This window comes from Opisthocomus hoazin, chromosome 11, assembly GCF_030867145.1.
Source record: "Opisthocomus hoazin isolate bOpiHoa1 chromosome 11, bOpiHoa1.hap1, whole genome shotgun sequence".
Classification (NCBI taxonomy): Eukaryota; Metazoa; Chordata; class Aves; order Opisthocomiformes; family Opisthocomidae; genus Opisthocomus; species Opisthocomus hoazin.
The window spans coordinates 18,316,155-18,337,897 of record NC_134424.1 but is presented as its reverse complement, the minus strand read 5'-3'; the positions used below and the strand labels follow the sequence as shown (position 1 = coordinate 18,337,897).

The window sequence follows — 21,743 nt, the reverse complement described above, 5'->3', positions numbered from 1 at the left end:
AAGAATAACATGAGTCCTTACTGGAGTGTTGGTAGATGCTGCATGCTTTATGCTCCTCAACTGCTTTTTTGTTTCTCTGTGCAGCGTATCTGGGAATTTGTGATGGGTTTTAATTCCCACAGTTCAGCCACCCCTATTGATATCAGCACAGGCTATAACATCCTAGAAGTCTCTTGATTTCTGCCATCACCGTTGCTGCCACTAAGAAAAGCCCAGAGCCTGAGCAGGGACGGCTGTTTTAATTGTATTTTCCATTTGAGAACTGGAAAACTGCCTAAAGGAGAGGTGGGAATGTTTCCTCCCCTCTAGCTAGAGCACCCTTCTGTAACCCCAAATCTGAGATCTCTTCCTGTCTCTGCAATTACCTAACCCATATTAGTTTCTTCTCTCTGTCCCCATCTTTACAAGGGGGTAATAATCTCTTGTTGTTAGGCTTTTACAATTCAGGTGTTTTCAGTGTTAGTATCACACTTAAAAGAATTTGGAAGATATAGTCCTCTGCCACATAGATCCACACCTACACATCACTTCCTGATTCCTGAAAGAATGTTATCGGGGAAAAATGACCAAAGGAAAGAATCTGAAAAACCTTACTCTGAACATGTAAAGAATGAAGTGGTTGGTGTAATGTCGTGGAGGAGGGGAGGGGGTTTTATGCAGAAGACAAAATTGATGGAGAGATGGCTTGGAAAGTTGTGGCTGGTTATCTAGCTTCTCTTCAGATCCTGTTTGCAAACTTGCTGTTCGTATTCTGTCATTAAGAAGCTGGAATCAAGTAGGGCTCAGATACTTCCCCCCCAAAACACTTTTCAACAGCAGCTGTCAGACATGAGAGGTTTTTGTTCAACTGTAGCTTTGCTAAGAAAAATGTGACTTTTGAGCTGGAAGCATCATGCTTTTGAGGGGAAGGTTGTGTAACATATAAAGACACAATCTTTTTATATATTGCTGCTTAAATAATTATCTAAAATAGTCTGGAACTACTGTACTGATTTACACTGAGTCGGAAGTCTTATCTGTTTGGAAGACTTCGAGTCAGTGTATTATTAAATTCAAGTTAGTTACAATTAAATTGCATTTTTGCTATTTGAAGGTGGATTTTGTTTTGTTTTTCGGTTCCACAGGATGCAGTGAGATGCTTTCTCCCTGCAGCGAGGGTGTCTCACCCCCCTTTGGTGGCTTTCTCCTGAAGTCGGGGAAGACTGGCGGGTTTGCCCTCAGTGTAGAAGGGAATTGGTGAAACTTGCGCGGTTTTTCAGAAATGCTGGAAAATGGCGTTTGTCAGAAAATGTTACTTCATGTGGTATCTTCTTGAGAGCCAGTGTGCAGTGTTCGGGGTGTCTGAAGGGTTTTCGGCTGCTCGCGAAGCACAAAGGTGGCGCCGAGCGCCAGTTTCGGCATCCGAGCCGAGCGCCGGGGCAGCTGCTCTGGCAGTTCACCATTTCTGTCCAAAGCATTACTGCAGCGCACGCGTTACCCCGGCCGATGAAGCAGAGCCGGGCGCGCAGAGCAGCACAGCCCCTTCCCGCCGGAGCCCGGGGCGGTCCCGGCCGCGCTGACGCGATCGCGGCGCGACGGCGGCGCCATTTGCTGCCGGCGGGGCCGGCCCGGGCGGGGAGCCGATGGCCGCGCAGGACGTGCTCAGCCAGACCACCCGGCTGGCCTCCTCCAGCGCTTTGCTCCAGGTGCGGGACCTCCCCCCTCCTCCTCCTCCTCCGCGGTGCCTGGCGGGAGCCGCCTCGGCCCCCTCGGCCCGCAGGTGTTTCCCCTGCGGCTTCCTTCGCAGGTGCTGTTCCGGGTGGTCACCTTCGGGCTGAACGCGTTCACCCTGCGCTACCTCTCCAGAGAGCTGATCGGCGTGGTCAACGTCAGGTGGGCGAGGGGGAGCCTGCCCGGCACCCGGGCTGGAAGCTTCGGTCCGCACCTGGCCGTGCTGCGCCTGGGGCCCGCCCGGCGTGAGGCGGCCCCGGGGACGGGGCTGGGGAAGCCACCAGCTCGCTGGGGAGAAGCTTGGCACAGCTGCGTGTTACACGCTGTTGCTGTACAGTTTCCAGCCGCGTTTTTGGTTTGTAGCGTGCTGAAAGTGTTTTTGCTGTTTGAATAATCACGTGTAATTACTCTTCCTCCTTCTTCAGAAGGTGGTGATGATTTGTCTCATATCACCATGTTTTCTTCTCATACCTGTTAGATTTGTCTGTCAGGCGGTTCTGTGTAAGAGCTGTCAGTGATGCTACTGCACAAGGATTTCAGAAGTAGTATGTAAAGAAATAATTTTCTCTTTGTATTTTTTTCTCCTCACCTCCTTTAGGCTAACTCTGCTGTATTCAACAGTCGTCTTCCTGGCCAGGGAGGCATTTCGCAGAGCTTGTCTGAGTGGAAGCACAAAGCGAAACTGGACCAAAACAATTAATCTTTTGTGGCTGACGTAAGATACTTCTAAAAATTTACTGCTTTAGAATTTATTTCTAATTCTTCTCTGAGAGCTCACAAAATGAAAGCAAGTTTTTATTTACTGAGGCAATCATTTCAGCATTGAGCATTTAGTCGCCTCAGTTGTGTTTCAGGACTGATGGAGGGAGCTGGTCAAGTCTGTTGCTTTAGCATTTATGGACTTGATTTCTTTTTGGAGCGTGTGGGACAGTGCATTGCCAAAGATGTTATCAGGAGCCATTTGTTCTGTCACCCTGGAGTTTAATTTGTGTTGTAGCTGTTAAAGGAAAACCTTGTTGCACAAATACATAATCCTTTATTTTTTTTCTTTCTCTGCCTGCTTATTCTTGTTCTTCTTTTACCTCCTCCCCACCCCCCCCAGCTAATTTTTTTTTTTTTTTTCAAAGTCTTGAGCCCTGATACGATTTGGTGGCATGGCAACATAAATGTTTGTGTTGGGTAGGAGAGATCTGAAAAGGTGAAAGAAGGAGTTGGAATTAAGCAACAGGGAGTAAGTAGGACTACTTGTTTCAGCTGCAGGGTCATTTGTAGCAGAAAGTGGGTAGCTTAATGTCTACATGAAGCTGCAGCCATAGAGTGTAATAGCACATTGCACCTAAGCGGCTTTTATGACTTGTTTCTCTCTTCTGGTTCCTGGACGTGTCTCTGCTGCTTCCCTTCTGCCAGATCTAGCAGCTGTGCAGCCACAATTAGGTGGGTTGGGAAGTAAGTTTATCTGTCTGATGTGGTGGAAAACTACCCCTGCATGACAGAGTAGTAGTCTTCTGTTGGTTCACCCTACTGACTTTCCCTGGAACTGTACAGCTATTAATTACAACTGGCCCAGGAATGGGAGGTTCTGTGTGGGCATCTGCATCCAGGTATAAAGAGGGATTGTCCCTTTCTGGGATGAGTTTAGTACTTAGATTTTAAATGTATTAGATCTGTTGTATTCACTGTACTATAATCAGATTTCTGCTATTTGACAGCCTTTCAAGTGGGCACTAAATGATGAGTTAACAATGACTGTGTGCACCTTTTCCTTTTGAATTTTTCCTCATAGAGAAGCATAGTTTAAAAAGATTAATTTTCTTGAAGGATCTGAAATACATTTTAGGAGCTTGATGCAAATATGTTAGGGATCTCATAATAGGAGGGTTGAATAGATCCTGCTGCAATGATATACAATTTCTTGCACTTTGCCAGAAACCTTGTGTTCCTGAAGTAGTGTCAATAAAAGGTAATGCATGTCTGCACTCCTGAACCTAGCTTGACTTTTTAGCTACAGTCACTAATCGGAGTGGCTGTGAGCTACGGTAGAGCATTGTGAGCTGGCATACCTGAGGTGCAGGCATGAATTTTCTTCTGCTCACTCTGCTGTTCCTCTGTGGAGAACCAGAGATTTCTGGAAGACTAAGACTAGCAGCTGGAGTGGTGGTATCTTTGTTACTGGAAGATCCAGCAAAGCTTTTGTGCCAAACCCCTGATAACCACAGACCATAAAAACTGCAGTAGTGAGGGGTTTGCAGTATTCTGTAGGCTGATACGGGATCAGAAGTGTTCAGTCCCAGGGAAAAAGAAATGCAGATAGTTTACCTTGTGTTAGGTCTTGAGTAGAAAGTCAGAAAAATGTTGTCCATATCTTGTAAAAGAAAGTCTTAAAAATGTTTATTACAAAAAAGTATTCTTGGTGTTGTAACAATAGAAATCAGTTCCTCAGGCCTTTTTTTTTATTTGTTATGGCAACATGTGAAATTTTAATCTAATTTTCTTGGAGTTTTTTTTCTGCTTAAGTAACATTTCTATTGATTGTTTTTGTTAACTTTTTAGAGTCCCTCTTGGTGTTTTTTGGTCTATTTTCTTGGGCTTAGTCTGGCTACACTTGCTTGAAGTACCTGATCCTTCTGTGGTTCCTCATTATCAGGCTGGTGTAGTGGCATTTGGTCTTTCTGCAATTGTCGAGCTTCTGGGAGAGCCGTTCTGGGTTTTAGCACAAGCTCATTTGTTTGTGAGACTTAAGGTTAGTAAAGTACATGGGGTGTATGCATTGGGGGGGGGATTATATCTCTCTATTGAAAATACCAGATTCGTGAACTATATCTTAGTATATTAAAGCATATTAAAAAAATCCCACAAAACTGTGTGTACTTTTTAGTACTGTATGACATGGTTGTAACATAGATATGAATTTGTACCTGTTAAAGCAAGAAAGCTAGTTTATTTAGAAATTATCACCTTAGTGGTCATTAAATATTTAATCATGAATTTTAATTGCAGGGAGAGGCACACAGCTTCCACAGTTTTGCTTTTCTGTTGATTGTTGATATGAAATTGTGAAATGCAACAATTGAGAACACGATTGTCTCAAGCAAAATTTTCTCCCTTATGTCTCATACAAAGCACTGGCGAAGTGCAGTGGAGGAATTGTGAAATGCAAGAATAGAAAATTTGTGGAGAAAACACAATCTAAGATGGCCAACGCAGCAGAAAGAAACTCTTTGATAAAGTCTGACTTTTAAAGTCTGATATTCCTGCATAAATTCTGTGTGTGAAACTGCTGCTTTTTAAGTTTGTGTATGTGGCTAAGTTGGCAGAAAATAAACCGTCTCTATTTTCTCTTTCTTGAAGGTAATTGCTGAAAGCCTTTCAGTAATCTCAAAATGCATTTTGACGGTTATTTTAGTAGTCCTTTATCCTCAATGGGGCGTCTACATTTTTTCCTTGGCTCAGGTAAGTTTCCTGTGTTCTCTTTCTCTATAAATTCTTGATTCATCTGAGTTTTTATTTGCCTTTGGCATTTAGCCTGCTGAGTAACTTTGGGGAGGTGAAAGAAAATGTTCCTGGGAGGTTTAGGATGTAGCACTTGTGTTTAGTATTTTCTTGATACTTGTTATTGACTTGGCCCTTTACCTCGAGCAGTTTAATGGAGGTACAAGAAAGCTCACAGACACTCCTTGTGTCTGTGAAAGCAGAGTTTTCAAATCAGGGTATGTTACTCTGTGTAAGTTTTATGTTGACTTTTTCTTAGTTATACACTACAATGCTCTTCACCAGCTGGCTTCAGAATTAATGTTAGACTTAGACGATTACCACGTGTAATTTTGTCGGCCTGTGCCATCGACCTGTATCACGGTACCAGAAGGTGCTAATCATGTGTAACGTATTTGGGTTAAACCTTTTCCTTTGCTACGATGAAGGAGGGATATATTGGCACTGGACAAGTATGGCTGTGGCTTGTGCAGAGTTCACCCAGAAATAAAAAGGTGATCGCCTCTGATGTGGACATTTAGGTTATTTTTTTGTTCAGTTGTGGCAGTGGCTGTAGTAGGTATCTTATAACTCATCGAAGCTGGAGAAAAGGAGGCTGAAGGGGGACCTTAGTGCTCTCTACAACTACCTGAAAGGAGGTTTTGGCGAGGTGGGGGGTTGGTCTCTTTTCTGAAGTAAAAGTGATAGGATGAGAGGAAGCAGCCTCAGGTTGCACCAGGGGACCTTTAGATTGGATATTAGGAAAAATTTCTTCCTCAAAAGGGTTGTCAGACATTGTAACAGCCTTCAACAGCATTCTTGAGAGGTGTTAAATCAAAGTCTTTACTTAGTTTAATGTTTGACAAGACTAAGGGCTACTTAGTACCTTTTCTTCTCACTGGATTTGGTATGTAATTCTAGCATGCGATTCTACATTTGTAAGTTAATTTTATATCCCTGTTTTTTCTTCTCTCCTTCCCTGTCTTTCCAGCTTTTATATACCAGTGTTCTGGTAATGTGCTATGTAATTTATTTTGTGATGTTTTTGGGATCTCCTGAAGCAACGAAGAAGTCATTTCCAGTTGCTAGAATGAAAGCTCTATTACCTAACTTGCTGGAAGATGAGGTAGGTTGTACAGTTTATTTGTTGATTTTATTTTTTTTTTAAGTTTCTTGAGAGCGCTTTGAAAATTAGTTTGAGATAGCGGAGTTAATTGAATGATTTTGGGGTTATCTCTGCACTGTAGAAGATATGACCGGTTAAGGAAAAAAATTACATAAAAATTCTGTTTGTAGTTTGTACTAGTGAAATACTTGTCAGAAAAATGTTAGGAAACTTGACCCCTTTGTGGTTATGGGCTTGTGTTATTGCTGACTTATCTTTTAATATCTTTACACAAGCCATTAACTGGTGATAGAACATCTGCAGTGGGCAGGGCAGTGTCCAGGTATCACTGGATCTGAGGCAGGAAAGAAACCAGAACCATTTTACCATGGATTTTGGTACTTGAACTTTTCCACAAAAGAAACATGGTGGTACACAGCATCCTACAGATATACAAATACATCTCATGTTCTCTCAAAAGAAAATGAGGCGAAGAAATAAATGAAAAGACACAATGAGGAAGCAGACATTTTGACAAAGATGTACGGATTGAAAAGATAAAGGCAGTTCTTGGTTGCAAGGCTTGTAGAGACAGTTTGAAGAGCAGTAAACAACTTATATCTACAGTGAAGATGAAAGTTATATCAGCATGCTAAATGGCATGGGTTGTTTTTTTTTTTTCTTGCCTCCCAACTTTGATTAGTGTTTTCTGTAGAAAGCTTGTGTTTGGGTACTTCATTTGCAACAACAGTTATTTTCAGAAAGGAAAAAAGTCTGCCAGGTCGGAGTGATACTGGTGCTTGAGTTTAGCAATATTTTAGATTAGTTGTTAGTAACTGACACTGGGTTTTCCTCATCAGTGAAGTAAGTTAGAGTGAGCCTAGAATACTGTACTGGCTTTGTAGTCTCTGTTTCCACTCTATAGTTTCAGTCATGTTTGTTACATTTCAGTGCTTGTTTTGCAGACCTTTGTTAACTGGAGGGAAGCACGGTTGACTTGGAGTTTCTTCAAACAATCCTTCTTGAAACAGATTTTGACAGAGGGTGAGCCTTGATGTATAGTTGTGATGGAAAAGGGCTAGTGAATACTGTTTATGAATTTGACTTAGAGCTTGAGAAAACTGGGGGGAGGGTGTGGGCATGTGACTTTCAGAGATTTGTTGCCAGCAGATGTTACCAACCTGAATGAAGTTTTTGGAGGTACTCTGAACTAGGTTCTCTCCTGTTGGACTGTCACTTGAATACTTCATACTGGAAGTGGCTACACAAGTATTGGGAAAGATTTAGGGGCTTGTTCTTAAGTTATTTATTTTGAACTTACAGGTGAACGATATGTGATGACTTTTTTGAACGTGTTAAATTTTGGTGATCAGGGTAAGTGTAATGGTATTGTGGAATTGTGACTGCTCTTCAGATGGTTCTGAAAATGGCTTAAAGTATTTGAAGATAACTCACATCTGAATACTTCAAAGCCTTTGTGACTTTGAGATAGATTTCTGTGAATGATTCATACAGATAAATAAAAAAGATTAAGATCATGGATTTTAATTTTATTCTTTGGATAATAACTTTCCAATTGGATATGTGATACTATGTATCTTTTTTTAAAAGAAACTTCATTAGTACCTGATGTATTATAGTTGTCTGTCTTTTTTGGTTTTTGTTCTGTTTTCTGCTGTTTACTGTCTTCCTTTTGAATCTATGTTAGCTGCTATGGCAAGGACATAATTGTTTATAGCATTGCATCTCAGAACTGAATTATGTTCTATGAAAGAATTCAGTGTGGTTAGAGTGATGTATTGCAGTAGCTGTTCAGATGGCTGACTTGGCAGCACCTTGAGTCTTTATAGCTTGGGGAAGGAAAATAGGCTGTAATTGCTGGCCCACTGTTAGAAGTTTCTTGGCTAGTTTGAATTACTTTTAATTGCTGGCTGTAGTATGATCACCCATAAATACTGAGTATATGTGCTTACCGCCAGTAACTATGGCCACTTCCGAACCTCCTCCCCCGCACAACAATTCAGCGGCCTGTTACTTGAAGGGTCTTTAAAAGAGCAATGAGTACAAAAATGCCTGTACTCTCAAAATGTTGAAAACATTAATATCAAGTCCTATGAAAGCAGCCAGAACCTTATTCTGTTATTTCGCTGTGAATATGTAAAGTGCTTATCCGTATGCCTGGCTTGATATGCTCTGTGTGTGTGTGTGTGTGTGTATACAGGTTTGGAGTAGTATCTTGCTGAGGATACAGCAAGTATCAATTATCCAGCACAGGAAGTGCTGGTAAAATGTCTTGTAGGGTTGCTCTTCCACTTCAGTGAAAGTAAAAATAAATTAAAAAAAAAAAACAACACCTGACACTAAAAAGATATCTTTCTGTTTTCCTATATCAGTAAATTCTTACACTCCTGTTCTCATTCAGTGAAATTTGTCAGGATCTTTTACCTTCCCCTACAGTAAGAAAGCTGAATGCGGCTTGGTGCTGTTACTGGATCCACATCTCTAGTTGATGCTTTTGTCCTAGCTTTGCCATCTGTGAGCAAGCTTTGTAATTTTGAGCTGTGGCTGCTGTGACTGTCAGAATTTTAAGGGAACACTGCTTTAATGTTGCACTAAATTCTATTAGTCTTCTCTTTGTTCGGTGGAAATATTAAATTAGAATTCATGTCATTGTTAGACTTGGAATTGAAATGTGTCTAAAAACAATAGGGGTTGCTGCTGCTATGCTGGGTTTGTTGTTTGTTTTTTTTTTTTAAAGGTGTATATGATATCGTGAATAACCTTGGTTCACTGGTGGCCAGGTTTATCTTTTTGCCTATTGAGGAGAGTTTTTATGTCTTTTTTGCTAAAGTGTTGGAAAGAGGGAAGAATGTAAAGGATCAGAAGCAGGTACGTTTATTTTGGATTCATTACATGTCAAATGCTTGATTTTTGTTGCAGATAAGTTGCATCACAGAAGGGTGACTGTCAGAAGTGTGTGTTTAAATTTGAGTATAAAGGCTGTTAAAATAGGAAAGTTCAAGTGGAGAACAAAAATGTGGAGTGAGGCTGGACCAAAAAGAAAAGACAATAGGTAAAATGCTAATGAAATAGAAATTAATATATGCAGTGGCATAGTACTGCATTGTATTATAACTGAAGTTAACATTATCTGCTCCGAACAGTGCAATGTAAACCCTACTGTACTGTGCATTTCCAGATTACTTGGGCAGTTATTAAAATCACGAAAGCATGCTATTTCTGTCAGATAAATGCTGTCTGAAAATATATGATTTACTTGAAGATGTTAGTAGCAGTTATTAAACAGTAATGTTTCCAAAGAGTGCAGTTTTGGGAAGAAAAGAATTGTATTTTTCTCAAGCTTTTGAATTGTATGTGGTATATTGGTGGTTAAACAAACAAGAGCTTTGTTCCCCAGAGTAATACTCGTGCATGCTCTAGGTAAGAAATTCTTGATCAGTCATGAAGGTCAGACTGAGCTTTTATCTGATGCTATGACAGCTTTTTGCAGTAATCCTTCTACTTGCACATCAGCACGCAGTTAAACAAATCCCCTGCTTCGGGTCATTGGTGGGCCAAGAAAGGTGTACATACATGTATATTGTATATGTAGTGTACCTGATATGTACAGCTGGCAAAATGATTAGGAGTTTTCACTCTATGTAGTGAAATAACATTGTATTACAAGAATGCTTCTTGTAAAGAGGTAGTAGAACTGACAAATTAACTGTTCTGGGGCGGCAAATCCTGTAGTCCCATGCAGCAGTGAAAATCTGACCCTCCTGCTGCAGCCTTGGGCAGATGCTGTGCTCTTTTTTGCCATTTACTGACTCTTAAACAGGTGCAAGTGCTGTTTGCACACATTCTTAAACAGACATGTTCCTGGCTAATATTTGTGTAGAGTTTGTAACGTGTAAAACATAGAACAGAATAATAAATATGTAAAAATTGTTGGAAGTTAAGACTGTGTGTGGATAATTCAATAACAAAGGATATTTCACACATTTTTACACTGTGCAAGCTGATTTTTTTTCAATAAAGTAGCTTTTCTTTGTGAAAATAACTATTATATTGATTCCAGTTCTTGTAACTGACTAATTTCTTTTCAGGATGATGTTGCTATGGCTGCAAATGTATTAGAATTGCTGTTGAAACTTGTGCTTCTGATTGGCCTTACCATCACAGTTTTTGGCTATGCTTATTCTCAGCTGGCTCTGGATATTTACGGAGGCTCAATGCTCAGTTCGGGAACAGGTAAAGATTTATAGAGCTGGCAAAGAAGCCATTCTTTAGAAAGAGAAACTGTAGCTGTTATGAATTCTTGGGTAAATCAGCAGAATTCTTTTTCTGTAAAACTCTATTGAAATCAGTGACTTTGCTTGTCTGAATCCAGAGCTCGTGCCTTTGTATTAACATCTTTAATATGTAGTCACTTTAAACTAAAATATACCGAGGAGTGCTAAAGAAGTATGATTAAGGTTGGGGTCCTACCTTCCTGCAATTTCACATCATTGGAAAAGAATGTTTTAAAGGATTGATCACTCCATGATGTAAAACTGCTAACTCCAGCTGTTTAAGACCACAACAAACCCCTGAAAAAACCCATACAGCAAACTGGAACCAAAGAATCCATAATTTTAGTGAAGGAACAATACTACTTTTTTTGTTTTAATAGTGATAAACCATATAATGGTAACAATATTGCTGTAGTTGTACATATTGGGGGGTAAGTTTTACAGTCAAGGAATGGATTTTCAGGAGAGAAAGTATAGAATTGCAGAATCACAGAATGGTAGGGTTTGGAAGGGACCTCTGTGGGTCATCTAGTCCAACCCTCCTGCTGAAGCAGGATCACCTACAGCAGGCTGTAGAGGACCTTGTCCAGGCAGGTCTTGAATATCTCTAGAGAAGGAGACTCCACAACCTCCCTGGGCAACCTGTTCCAGTGCTTTCCTAGTGTTATAATTTCCAAAGGACAAGAAAAAGCTTCAGGTCTGAATGGAGAATTTTGAAGTTATGTATAAATTATCTCTGACCTATAAAAATCTGAATATAATTTTTTATCTAGGACAGTTTTGAGTGCAGTAAACAGCCTTCCAGTTTTTCATAGTGTTGTGTTCAAAATATACATTCTGTTGCTTTTAGTATGTCATATTGACTATTGGATTAATTTCCACAAATTTCTGTACCATAGAAATTTGAATTATGATAAATACTAATTTGTAGTTAGGAAATCCCTTTTACTAGAATACTGTTTTTTGATGTGTATCTTCTCTGTTACTATAACTGCTATTTTTGGGGTTTTATTTTGGCTTTTATTTTGGCTTGTTTATTTGTGTTCTTGTCAAGATATCTAGACAGGAAACTTGTTCAAATGAACTTAAGTTTCTGTTATTAGTGATAACATTGCAACTCTTATCTCTGAGTGTAAAAATAATGTGATTTTATAAAAGAAATAATAATCTACTTATCATTCTAATGTGTTTTTTAGGTCCAGATCTCCTCCGATGTTACTCTTTATATGTCCTGTTTCTTGCTATCAATGGAGTAACAGAATGTTTTACGTTTGCCTTGATGTGCAAAGAAGAGGTAGACAGGTAGGAAAGTGTCCCCAGGATATTCCTATAATCAGTCTGCATATGGCTTGCTTGGAGTTCAGTATGTGAACAGAACAAATGTTCCACATGGATATGTGCTTGGGAATGCTTGTTTTCCAAAGAGCGAATTTCTTCAGTTCCTTTAAGAACTATCTTCCTTGTCTCAAAGGCAGGTGCAATAGGTGGGCAAGCAACATGCCCTGCTTCTGTTTTTTACATGCTTGTATTTGTTAGTAAACAGTAATCTTAGTAAAAATTTATTTGTAATAACCTGATAAAGAGATTAGTGCATTTGAAATCAGCATAAAAATATCCTTCCCCTTTGAAAACCAACTCCTTATTTAGCTGTCTGCATGTAGATTTAGATGTAGAAGCTTTAGCAAGTATTTAAATATGTGGGTCAGAAGGTCAGAATTAAGAACGAAAAAGGTTATTATATTAGCTTTTGGTACATCACAAAGTGGAAAAGTAATTTAAATGTGAAGTGTTGTTTTCTGTACAAATGCACTTTAAGTTATGGTTTTAAAGACAGATGATCAGTTAATTAAAATTTTGCAACTGTTAAAGTTCTTCCTGTACAGTTATTGTATATCAGATACACTTCTGAATGATGTAAATTGTGGGTCTGAATTTAGTGCTTTACCTCCTTTAAATAGGAGGTTGGGCTGGATGACTTCCTGAGATCGCTTTCAATCTGGGTTATTTCTTGATTTTATTTTCATCTTGGGTTATTGACTTTGAAGCCTGGTTGCCTTCCCAGTGCTACTATCAAGCTTTTTCTGCTTGTGTAGCAGCTGTCCTGTACAAGGCCTTTTCAAATTAATTTCAATGATGTTTACTTTGCACAGTCAAAGTAGTATGTTTTAGACATAGCAAGGGCTGCTTTCATGACCCCTTTGAAGTATGAACTTGTTCTCAGAGCCACTGTTTGGAGTGGCAACTAAATAAAGCATCATCTTGTTGAATGTTATTTTTATTTAATACATAGGTAAAATAAAATAGCAAAAAATCCATAAGTTTTTACATTACTAATCATTATTACTGGATTTGACTTTCTGAAATGAGTATACAGCTGATCAGTGAAATAGAATTTCCTTTACATAGTGTAGTTCTTGGTTTAATTTTTTGATGCATTTTCCATTCTTTCGGTGAATTTTTAAATTAACAACTCAGTTCTCAAATTTATCTTCTTCCATTAGAAAATGATAAGAGAATTTCTGTTCCTCATTTAAGAAAATAAATTGCGATATTTCTTCAAAGATAAAATTAGTAAATAAATACAGTAATGGTATACATGAATTTTTTCTTTCTTTTTTTTTTTTCCCTAGGTACAACTTTGTTATGCTGGCCTTGTCCTTCACGTTTCTGTGCATCTCTTATTTCTTGACCCACTGGCATGGCAGTATAGGCTTTATACTTGCCAACTGCTTTAACATGGGTATTCGAATAGCTCACAGCATCCACTATATCTATGATTACTTCAAAGGAAGCACTTACAGACCTTTGACAGGCTTGCTTCCCTCGCCATTGTTGCTGCTTGTTTATATCATAAGTGGAGTAATCACTGGTTTCTCAGAGGTGAGCATCTTTTTCAGATTTTGCTTTCACTGTGAAAGTTAGTATCGAATGACTTTTTTGTCCACAAGCAGAGAAGTACCGTTAGCAAAAGAGGCTTAGAAGGATAGGCTGGAAGACTTGCATTACAGGCAAGGCAAGATACAGTATTAAGAGATTTTTATCTTTGATACAAAATTCTCTGCCACCTGTAGAAGGTGTATCTGACAAGTACATTTTAACGCGTTTCTGCTGTCTGTAGGTAAATCCATGTCCTTAGTTCTTAATAGTGATAGGGGAAAAACCAAAACAAGAACAGAAACAGAAGACAGAAGAAAAGAAATTGCCAAGATCACATTTATCGCATTTATTCAGACTACAGGATGGTAATTGCGCAGTCTAATAATTACGGAGATGGTAGCATTTCAGTGTACAAAAATTTGGCATAAATCCACTATGCCTTAGAAAGGAGAGCTTTGTATTTTGGAATGGGAGATTTCCAGTGGGGTTTTGTTAGAAAATAGCAGATAATAAGAGCTTCCACATTTGTCAAGTATCTACTAAATGCTCTTTTTTTGCTGACAGAATTTTGTTAAGAAAGCACGTGCTTCTAGAGATGACTTGTGCATGTGGCAAAACTCTGTTCAGCTTGATGGTGGTTTTAGGATGGTCGAGAGGTGTGTTGGACCATACTGTTTACTGATACAGTAAATCTACTTTGTGCTGACTAGTCTTCCTGCAATTGCTTGTTTCCTTTGTTGTAGGTATTCTTCTGCTGCGATAAGGGTTGGATGGCAAGGCTGATTCACATCAGCATGGGGGCTCTGTGCTTTGCAGCAACTATTGTTACTATGTTCTGCACAGAGACCAAGCTGATCCACTTTGTCAGAAGCCAGTTCCTCTCCCGGTATATGAAGAAAGGAACATGAAATGCTTGTGTGCACAATGGTTCTTGTACATGCTTGCAGTAAAGGGCTGTATTTTTTGGGTAAGATCTGAATGGAAAAAGGTTTCCACATGTGTTGATTGGAAGCATTGATACTGGAGTGGCAATGTAAAAGATTGCCAAGTGAATGATGTTTGGTCTTCTAAACTGGTCAGTACAGTGAGAGAGCGCTGAGTAATTTTCTTTTTATGCATCATTCTTTTCTAAGCTTTTCTTCAAACAGCCACTTTGGTGATGAATGAAGATCAAAGGTACACCCTTCCGCCATAACCTAGTTGAAAGACTTTGTGTAGAGAGCTCCCATTCTTACCAATGGGGAGTACATGTATGGAAGCATCGTGTGGCTTGCATCTGAAGATGTGATTAAGAATGCCCTTATTTGGCATGGTGGGCTGCGCAACCGGTTAGAAAATAGTCTGACAAACAAAAAAAACCCCAAAATAAAACCCACAAAACCAAAGCTGAAGAAAACACTAGAGCAGGGACCAATAGCAATATTACTGTTACTTAAGTAGAACATAATGTGGTGTGGAGAGATTGAGCTGTCAGTGTTTTGAAGTGTCAAGTGGTGAACAGAAAGTTCTGATCTTTACAGCCAAGTTAATGGCATACATACACAGCATGTGTCCATGCTAGCTATGTAAGATTGTTTCATTCAGCATGTCATTCATTTATGAGGGTATTAATTAACTGTCAAAAGTACTCTGAAGCTTCAGCTAAAAGAAAAAAGGGGTTTTGAGCAGTGTTTTACAGAAGTTGAGTACAATTACACTAGCGCTGAAGTTCTAGAATGTTAATTGTAAAACTTCTTATTTTCACTCCATTGTTTTTCTGTTTTTATCTGAGATTTTAAATGCCAGCACGAACAGATTTGTCTCAATAAAAATGACTGTCTTGTCTGTGAAATTGCATGTTAAATATATTTAATGAAACTTTTTTCAAGGATTTATGCATATTGAAACTTTCATTATTGGATAGAAAATGCTTCATTCGTTGCAACCACTTTTCCTCATGTATTGTTACTTTACTTGTTCAATCTTAACATTTGTATTGATTTTCTTTTTTCAATTGTTAAAAATTTGGACATACAGAAATTGTAAAATTATGTATTAGGCCGCTGTTTTAGGTTCACTTGTGTATTTTCTTGCTGGTCTAAGGTCTGAATTTGGCAGTTTCAGAATGTAGAAGTGGCAAGCTTATAGTGGTCAGTGTTCCCTTTGCAGTGTTTGAATGGACTAAGAAATGTGAAGTGATAAAAAACATGTGCTCAGACACGTACAGTCAAAAGCTTTTAGTGTAATTGTGTAGCAACTCCGCAGATCCTCAGACGGCTTGAAAAAATACTTCACTGTAATGGCATTGTGGAGTTCATCCTGGTGACTGTAGCTCACAGTGAAATGTGTTCTGGTATTGGTGTCTTCGGTTTGGTACTGTTAGAAACATTTTCTAAACTCTGGTAATTTTCACTTGGAGAATATTGCAAGAGATACTTTATATGAGAACTTGGTGATTGAAAAATTATCACAGACAAGCCAAAATAAAACAGTGGAAGAGAAAGATGCGCTTTCTGAGCAAATGGTGGTGTCTTGGATGCCTGGCTGGAAGGTAGTAGGGAGAGACTTGCTGATTCTTCTGAACTTACGAAGTCTACCAAAATAATCCGAACTATGTTGTTCTGTCCTGTTAAGTGAATTGTGTAGTTCTTTGCCTTGTAAATGTTTCCCTTCTGAGTTGTGTGCAGCTTGTTGTTTGTTTTTTTTTTTCTCATTTCTATCCGGTATGGAGTTTATTATGAAGTACAGCTCTGTATGTCACAGAGATTGAAATGTCTTTATTATAAATTGTCAATGCATACAGTTTCTTTTCCGTGTTCATAATTCACAAAAACTGAGACAGTTGAACTTACGGACGCTTTTTAAGGTCTGTCTTTTTCTGCATGACTTTGGAACCTTACTGTGGGAATATCTCAATCTGTGCAGTGAATTTTAACAACTACTTGGAAAGAGAAATTTTGTACAGCCCTGCACTTAAAGTGCTTTGGAGATTGAAGAACTGTTTGTACAAAAGGAGCTTGAAGTCATGCCGTCTTGTCTGGTCTTATGATCCCAGGTGTACAGTAGTATTTGCTTTTGCTGCTAGTATCGTCATAAATAAGGTGATGTGAAATCTTGCTGTTCAAATAGTGAGCTGTCTAGTCTCATAAATCTTTTTTAACATAAATGCTGTGTTATACATTTAAAGAGAGGTTACATTTTTAAACTAATTAGTTTGATTTCACATTGGAAGGGCCTGTAAATATCTCTTGCATCTGAACAAGTGAAAATGCAATTTTGTATGAATCAGGAAGACACTTAAAGTTGCTTAATCATTGTTCATTTGTAAATTAAGGACATTACTCTTTTAAGCTTGATCTGTAAGCAATTCAGCGACGGTTGGCTGGGTTTTGTGTTTCAGGTTTTTTAAAACATATTTTATGTGGCAGGAAACTGCAAGGAGGGACAGGAAGTATAAACCTATGAAGCTGTCTCATGGTTTCTTATTTATCTGTGTGATCCTTAATGTGAAAGCTGTTAATTGCTTTATTTATAAAGAAGCAAACTGTCAGACTCGGGGACAAAGTTGAGACTGAACTTGACCAAATTTCCCTTTTGTTTACAGTCATGTTAGTCTGTTAAAGGCACAGTGGGATGCTTGTCTATAAATTTCATGAAACTGTTTTGCAGTATTCTTCTGAAATCCTTTAGTTCAAGGTAAGGGAGAATTAAACCATTTTCTTGGGAGAGAAAGTTATGATTTCATACGTAATGATGTGAGGTTTTTAATAGTTGGGTGAATGATATTCAAACATCTCTAAGATACAATGGTTATCTAATAGGATAACACCGAATAAAATTTATTTCCCTTACAAGTTGTTTTTGTCTTTCAGTTGAGGCTTATTGTGGTGTTATTTGTATCTTTGGTACAGTTGATGCTTAAGTTTGGTTGGGTTTTCTAGGATCTTTTATGTATAAATTAATCAGCTTAGAAACTTATGCACCACTTCCTAACAAATGCATGGAGAAAATTTACTGTAGTAGTATTGTAGGAAGTGGCATTATTATAGTCACCTTTTTTCCTCTTTTGCTTTTTTCAAAAGGTATGCTTGTATGGTTTGGGTTTGCTTTTAAACAATGTACTATTGTGATAAAAACTGCTTAAGTGGACAGGAGCAAACTTGGTGCTTCATGAGGTTTGTTAGCTGCATTATGCTGCCACTGGCAGCACTAGTGTTAGGTACTAACCAGTTGTTCGACTGTTCTTTTCTAGTATTGTCAATATTTTACTTGTGTGTAAAGAAGTGGGGGGAGGCGTGCCTTTTTAGGAAAAAAATTAGGGGGTAAAGCTTTTACTTTAATGGTTAATCTGCTTTGTAGGCATCAAAATTAATAAATGTAAGCTTGAATGTTGACCACAATTTAGTACCCGGAAGAGGTGTTGACTTGTTAGGCCATAGAAGGATTGCTTGAGTTTTAAGTACCTTGAGGTCATCCAGTCCTGATTAGCTGGCTTCTGGATAGTACTTAAATCTAAACTTTGAATTTCTTTTTGTGGATTTCGTATTTGTTGCTGTTTGAACATGATACTTTTTTATGGTTTAATTACCCTTTTTTTAAAGATAATGCTGAAGAGAGAGGATCTGAGGTACTGTGAACCATATCATTGCATCAACAGATCTGCTGAGATGTAATGGTTTTGTTTGGCACAAAATATATAACTCATTTGCATTCTGATAGTGCTATGTAAATGTACTTCATTTTCATTATAAGCTTAAAATGAAGTTTGAAGCTCTCCACATCTGATGCACAGCTGGGCCATGGAAACTAAGTGCAAAGCATGCTCAAAAGCATTAGCAGCCGGGGGATCTAAACAGTGATAGGAAATGCTTATCTCTGTTGCATTTTGGATTACTTCCACAAAAAGATGCTTGTGTTCTTTACTTCATGGATCTGAGTTGTGGTTCGTGCACTACCTTGCTGTGATCTAGAAGGAGGAAGGAACCCTTTTCAGCTGGGATGTCTGTAACTGCACACTGCTATAGTGAGCTTCATTCATGGAATCTGATGAGTGTGCAGCTAAGGTAAGGTGGTGGTTTTCCTGTTGTAACTGTGGAGGAAAGATAGAATAACTGTCTTCTGTTTTGTCATACTTCCTGTTTAGTGGTGGTAAGTGAGCATCTAATAGAGCTCTGTGTGTTCATTTGCTGGCTAGGTTTTGTGGTTCACAGGTATGTCTGACTCCAGTGTGACTTGTTTCCAAAAAGTTTTATGCCATCTTACTGAACTGAAAAGGTGTAAAGATGTGTAACCGGACATATATGTTTCAGAAAACAGAAATAGGTAAAGCTGTGACAAGAAGAAAGAAAAAATTAAGATAGCAGTCCTTAAACAGAGATATGATGTATGAGTAGTTCTAATATGCTAGTAAATGAGAAGCATGTTTTATTCTTTGTAATACAATTTGGAGAGGGAACTTCAAAAAGAGACGAATGTGACAGAACTTGGGAGAAGACTGCAGTGTTTTGCCCATGACTTTCTTGAATGCAGGAATGTTTCATATTTGCTCCCTCGTGGCTCCTGTGTGGGAGAGGGAGGACTGTGAAACAGTGCATTGATGCTGGCCCAGAAAATTGCTTGAGTCTCGGAGAACAACTGAGGCCTACCTGTGCACTACCTGTGAGAAGGAGCCTTGTGATCACTTACGAATATTTTCCAGTTCCTTCCTTTTTATGATTTTTTTTTTTCTTTGAGTTTCATTCATCTGTTGGTAAACGATTCACAACCAGCTCCTGTTTTTAAATACATCTTTTTTTGTTTGCTGAAAAAATCAACCTAGTCAGTCTCAATGTAAAGATGTGGTGGGTCACTGGAGTCCTCCTGCACTGGGGTGGGATGGGGAATGTGTGGTTCAGCTAGCTGAAGGCTATGTTATGGCCTGCTTACAAGTCCTGAAAGCAAGGAATGAAGAGGGAGTAAATTAAGGTTGCACAGAATTGAATTGTGGCTTCTTTTTGGTTCTGGGTGCTTGACTTGACAGTACTAATGTTTTTCTAATGGAAGGGGTTTTGGGGAATAATTTTATAAAGAAGTACCATAAAGTGCACTTAAACGCCTTCTGTTATTTGTGTAATGATTTTTAGCAGTCTTTCAGGGGAGTGGGGTTTATGGTATGAGGAAAGGAAGAAGGGAAATGTGGCACAGTGCGGTACATGCGCAAGGAGCGTAGTGTTCCTCTGAGGAAGCGTCTTTAGTCCTGGAGTTACTGCCATGTCTGAATGCGTTTCTGTCAGTACAGCAGACTATGCCCATGAAGTAGAGTATACTTTGCTACAGACTGCTTGTCATTCTGGTTTACTGGTCAGGTAGGCTTTTATTTATGCATTGAAAACACAGGTAGTAGTGTCTGATAATATTCTTTAACAGTCTTCCCATTTGAGGTTGACTGTATATTAGCCTGAGGAAACTGTGGGGTTTTCTGTGGTTCTGTCAGAATTGTACTGACATTTTTAGCATTTTTCTTTATCCTCCTCAGATGACTGTTACACAGTAGCTCTGCACATGCTCGTCTGGGACCCCTGCTGAAGCACAGGACTAGGACCAGGGGACTGTCAGGGCTTTGCTCAAGTCCTGCTCAGCACAGACAGGTTGGACAAGGGCTGGGTGGAACTGCCCCCGCTCAGCAGCGGGTAGGTGTTGTGACCCATGAACTGGGTCTTGTGCTGCACAGCTGTGAGCACCTCGGCTCAGATTTCTAAGGAAAAGTTGAGAGCTGTGAAAACGTCTGTAGTAAAGCCATGCAGGGTAAGAAGGCTAGGATTGCTTTCTTGAGACAACAGCTCGAGGATTCAAGAGGAGGACCCCTACACCTTCCTGAATGTAAATACAGAGTTGGAAGATGGCAGTGCAGGAGGCCTGAAGGTCCATTTTGGGGAGCTGCAGAGATTCCCTGCCAGACTGTCTGCTAGTAGAGACGCTGTGTTGTGAATGTACTGTGCTTGATGGCTTGCTATGTTCCACTGCTTCTGTGCATCTAAATTAATATATGATTTCTCCTTTGAAAGTTGAATATATCTTGCTTCTGGAGTCTGTTTGCAGTTGACAAAAGTTGCCTGAATGAAATGACTCGGAGGGTGGATTGCAAATTGATGGGGAGTGCAGGTAAACTGGGTCTTTTAGAGTGAAAGCCTGTGACTGATAGTGGAAAAGCACAATAACAGAAACTGGGAAAAAAATGCACCATATACAGTTTTGGTGACTGGGTGTTCAAGGTACTTAGTTGGGATTCTACCAGGGCTCACTGCTCACCAGGTAGGGAGAAGGAGAAAGAACTTTTTCCCCATCCAGAGGAAAATTTAGGGATGTAAGTCATCTGAAAGATATTCTGGTATGGGAGTAGGAAGCTTTAATGGATGAAGATACGTTGAGGAAGGCTGGAAAAGCATTTGCAGTCTGTCAGGGAAGCATTACACCTAAGGCCATGTTAAGGTTGCTGTGGTATGGGCCTTGTGGAGAGCTGCAACCAATTTCACTAGTCTATTACAGTTAGGAAAAGGTAAATTAGTCTCTGTAGGGTAAGAAAAGGTGCATTTGAAATCAAAGGTTGAATTTTTGAAGGAACAGAAATAGAATCAATGGAAGAACAGAAGAAAAGTAGTGCAGAGTAGTGTGCCTGTGCTGCAGAAAGCTTAAGTTTAGCATGTGATGAAGTGAGTCCAGACAGCATGTGATGAAGGACAAATAAAAGACTCTGCAATAAAAACTCAAGCTGAGAAGTTAGACTCGCAGTTGAAAAAAGTTTAAGTAGCTTCAGGGTGGTAGTTAAAAGCAGTATTGTAGATTGGAACATTCAGCTTGCTAGAGGAGTCGCTTGGTCTTTGAAAAGAGCATTGCAGGAAGAGCAAGATGTGGTTGGATTTATCAGTGCAGAATTAGCCTGGAAGACCTCAACTGTTACGACTGAAGTGGAGATAACTGGTGCAATCCAGACCACTTTGATGCAGATACACCAGGTTACCTGGAAAACACATTCCTTTCCTCACCCTGTGCTGCTTTGGGTCAAGCCTTAAACCAGTTCTCTTCTGCTAACCAGGCTGTATGGGCAGCCCGTATGCAAAAGGGTGGGAGAAATTGTGGGTGGTGGCTGACAGATCAAAGCCTCTGGTGCTCCTGGAAGAAGCTGTCTCATACCATGTGAGTGAGAATGTTAATCTCTAGCAAGGATTTTAGGATGCAGGGAGTACGTGGCAGCGAAGAATCAAGTTGTGGTGCAGACCATGCTTCCCCAACAAGATACACGCTGCCTGAAGGAACTCGGAGCAGACATATAG

The 21,743-nt window shown here is 39.4% G+C and overlaps 1 protein-coding gene across 3 annotated transcripts; it reads left to right on the top strand.

Moving 5' to 3' along the window:
- The first annotated feature begins 1,556 nt into the window (after nucleotides 1–1,556).
- Nucleotides 1,557–19,800, top strand: RFT1 (RFT1 glycolipid translocator homolog). Of its 3 annotated transcripts, none has more exons than XM_075433182.1 (14): nucleotides 1,557–1,685; nucleotides 1,787–1,872; nucleotides 2,309–2,425; nucleotides 3,118–3,144; nucleotides 4,261–4,450; nucleotides 5,059–5,160; nucleotides 6,170–6,304; nucleotides 7,249–7,327; nucleotides 7,607–7,657; nucleotides 9,135–9,172; nucleotides 10,393–10,537; nucleotides 11,775–11,880; nucleotides 13,209–13,458; nucleotides 14,199–19,800. In XM_075433182.1, exons 1-14 carry the CDS (start codon nucleotides 1,623–1,625, stop codon nucleotides 14,361–14,363), a joined length of 1,554 nt encoding a protein of 517 aa, XP_075289297.1. In that variant the 5' UTR covers nucleotides 1,557–1,622; the 3' UTR covers nucleotides 14,364–19,800. The 3 variants fall into 3 exon arrangements, with proteins under 3 accessions (XP_075289297.1, XP_075289295.1, XP_075289296.1); XM_075433180.1 differs by having other exon boundaries at nucleotides 1,558–1,685; nucleotides 9,042–9,172; nucleotides 14,199–19,798; XM_075433181.1 differs by lacking the exon at nucleotides 3,118–3,144 and having other exon boundaries at nucleotides 1,559–1,685; nucleotides 9,042–9,172; nucleotides 14,199–19,797.
- Nucleotides 19,801–21,743: the final 1,943 nt, after the last annotated feature.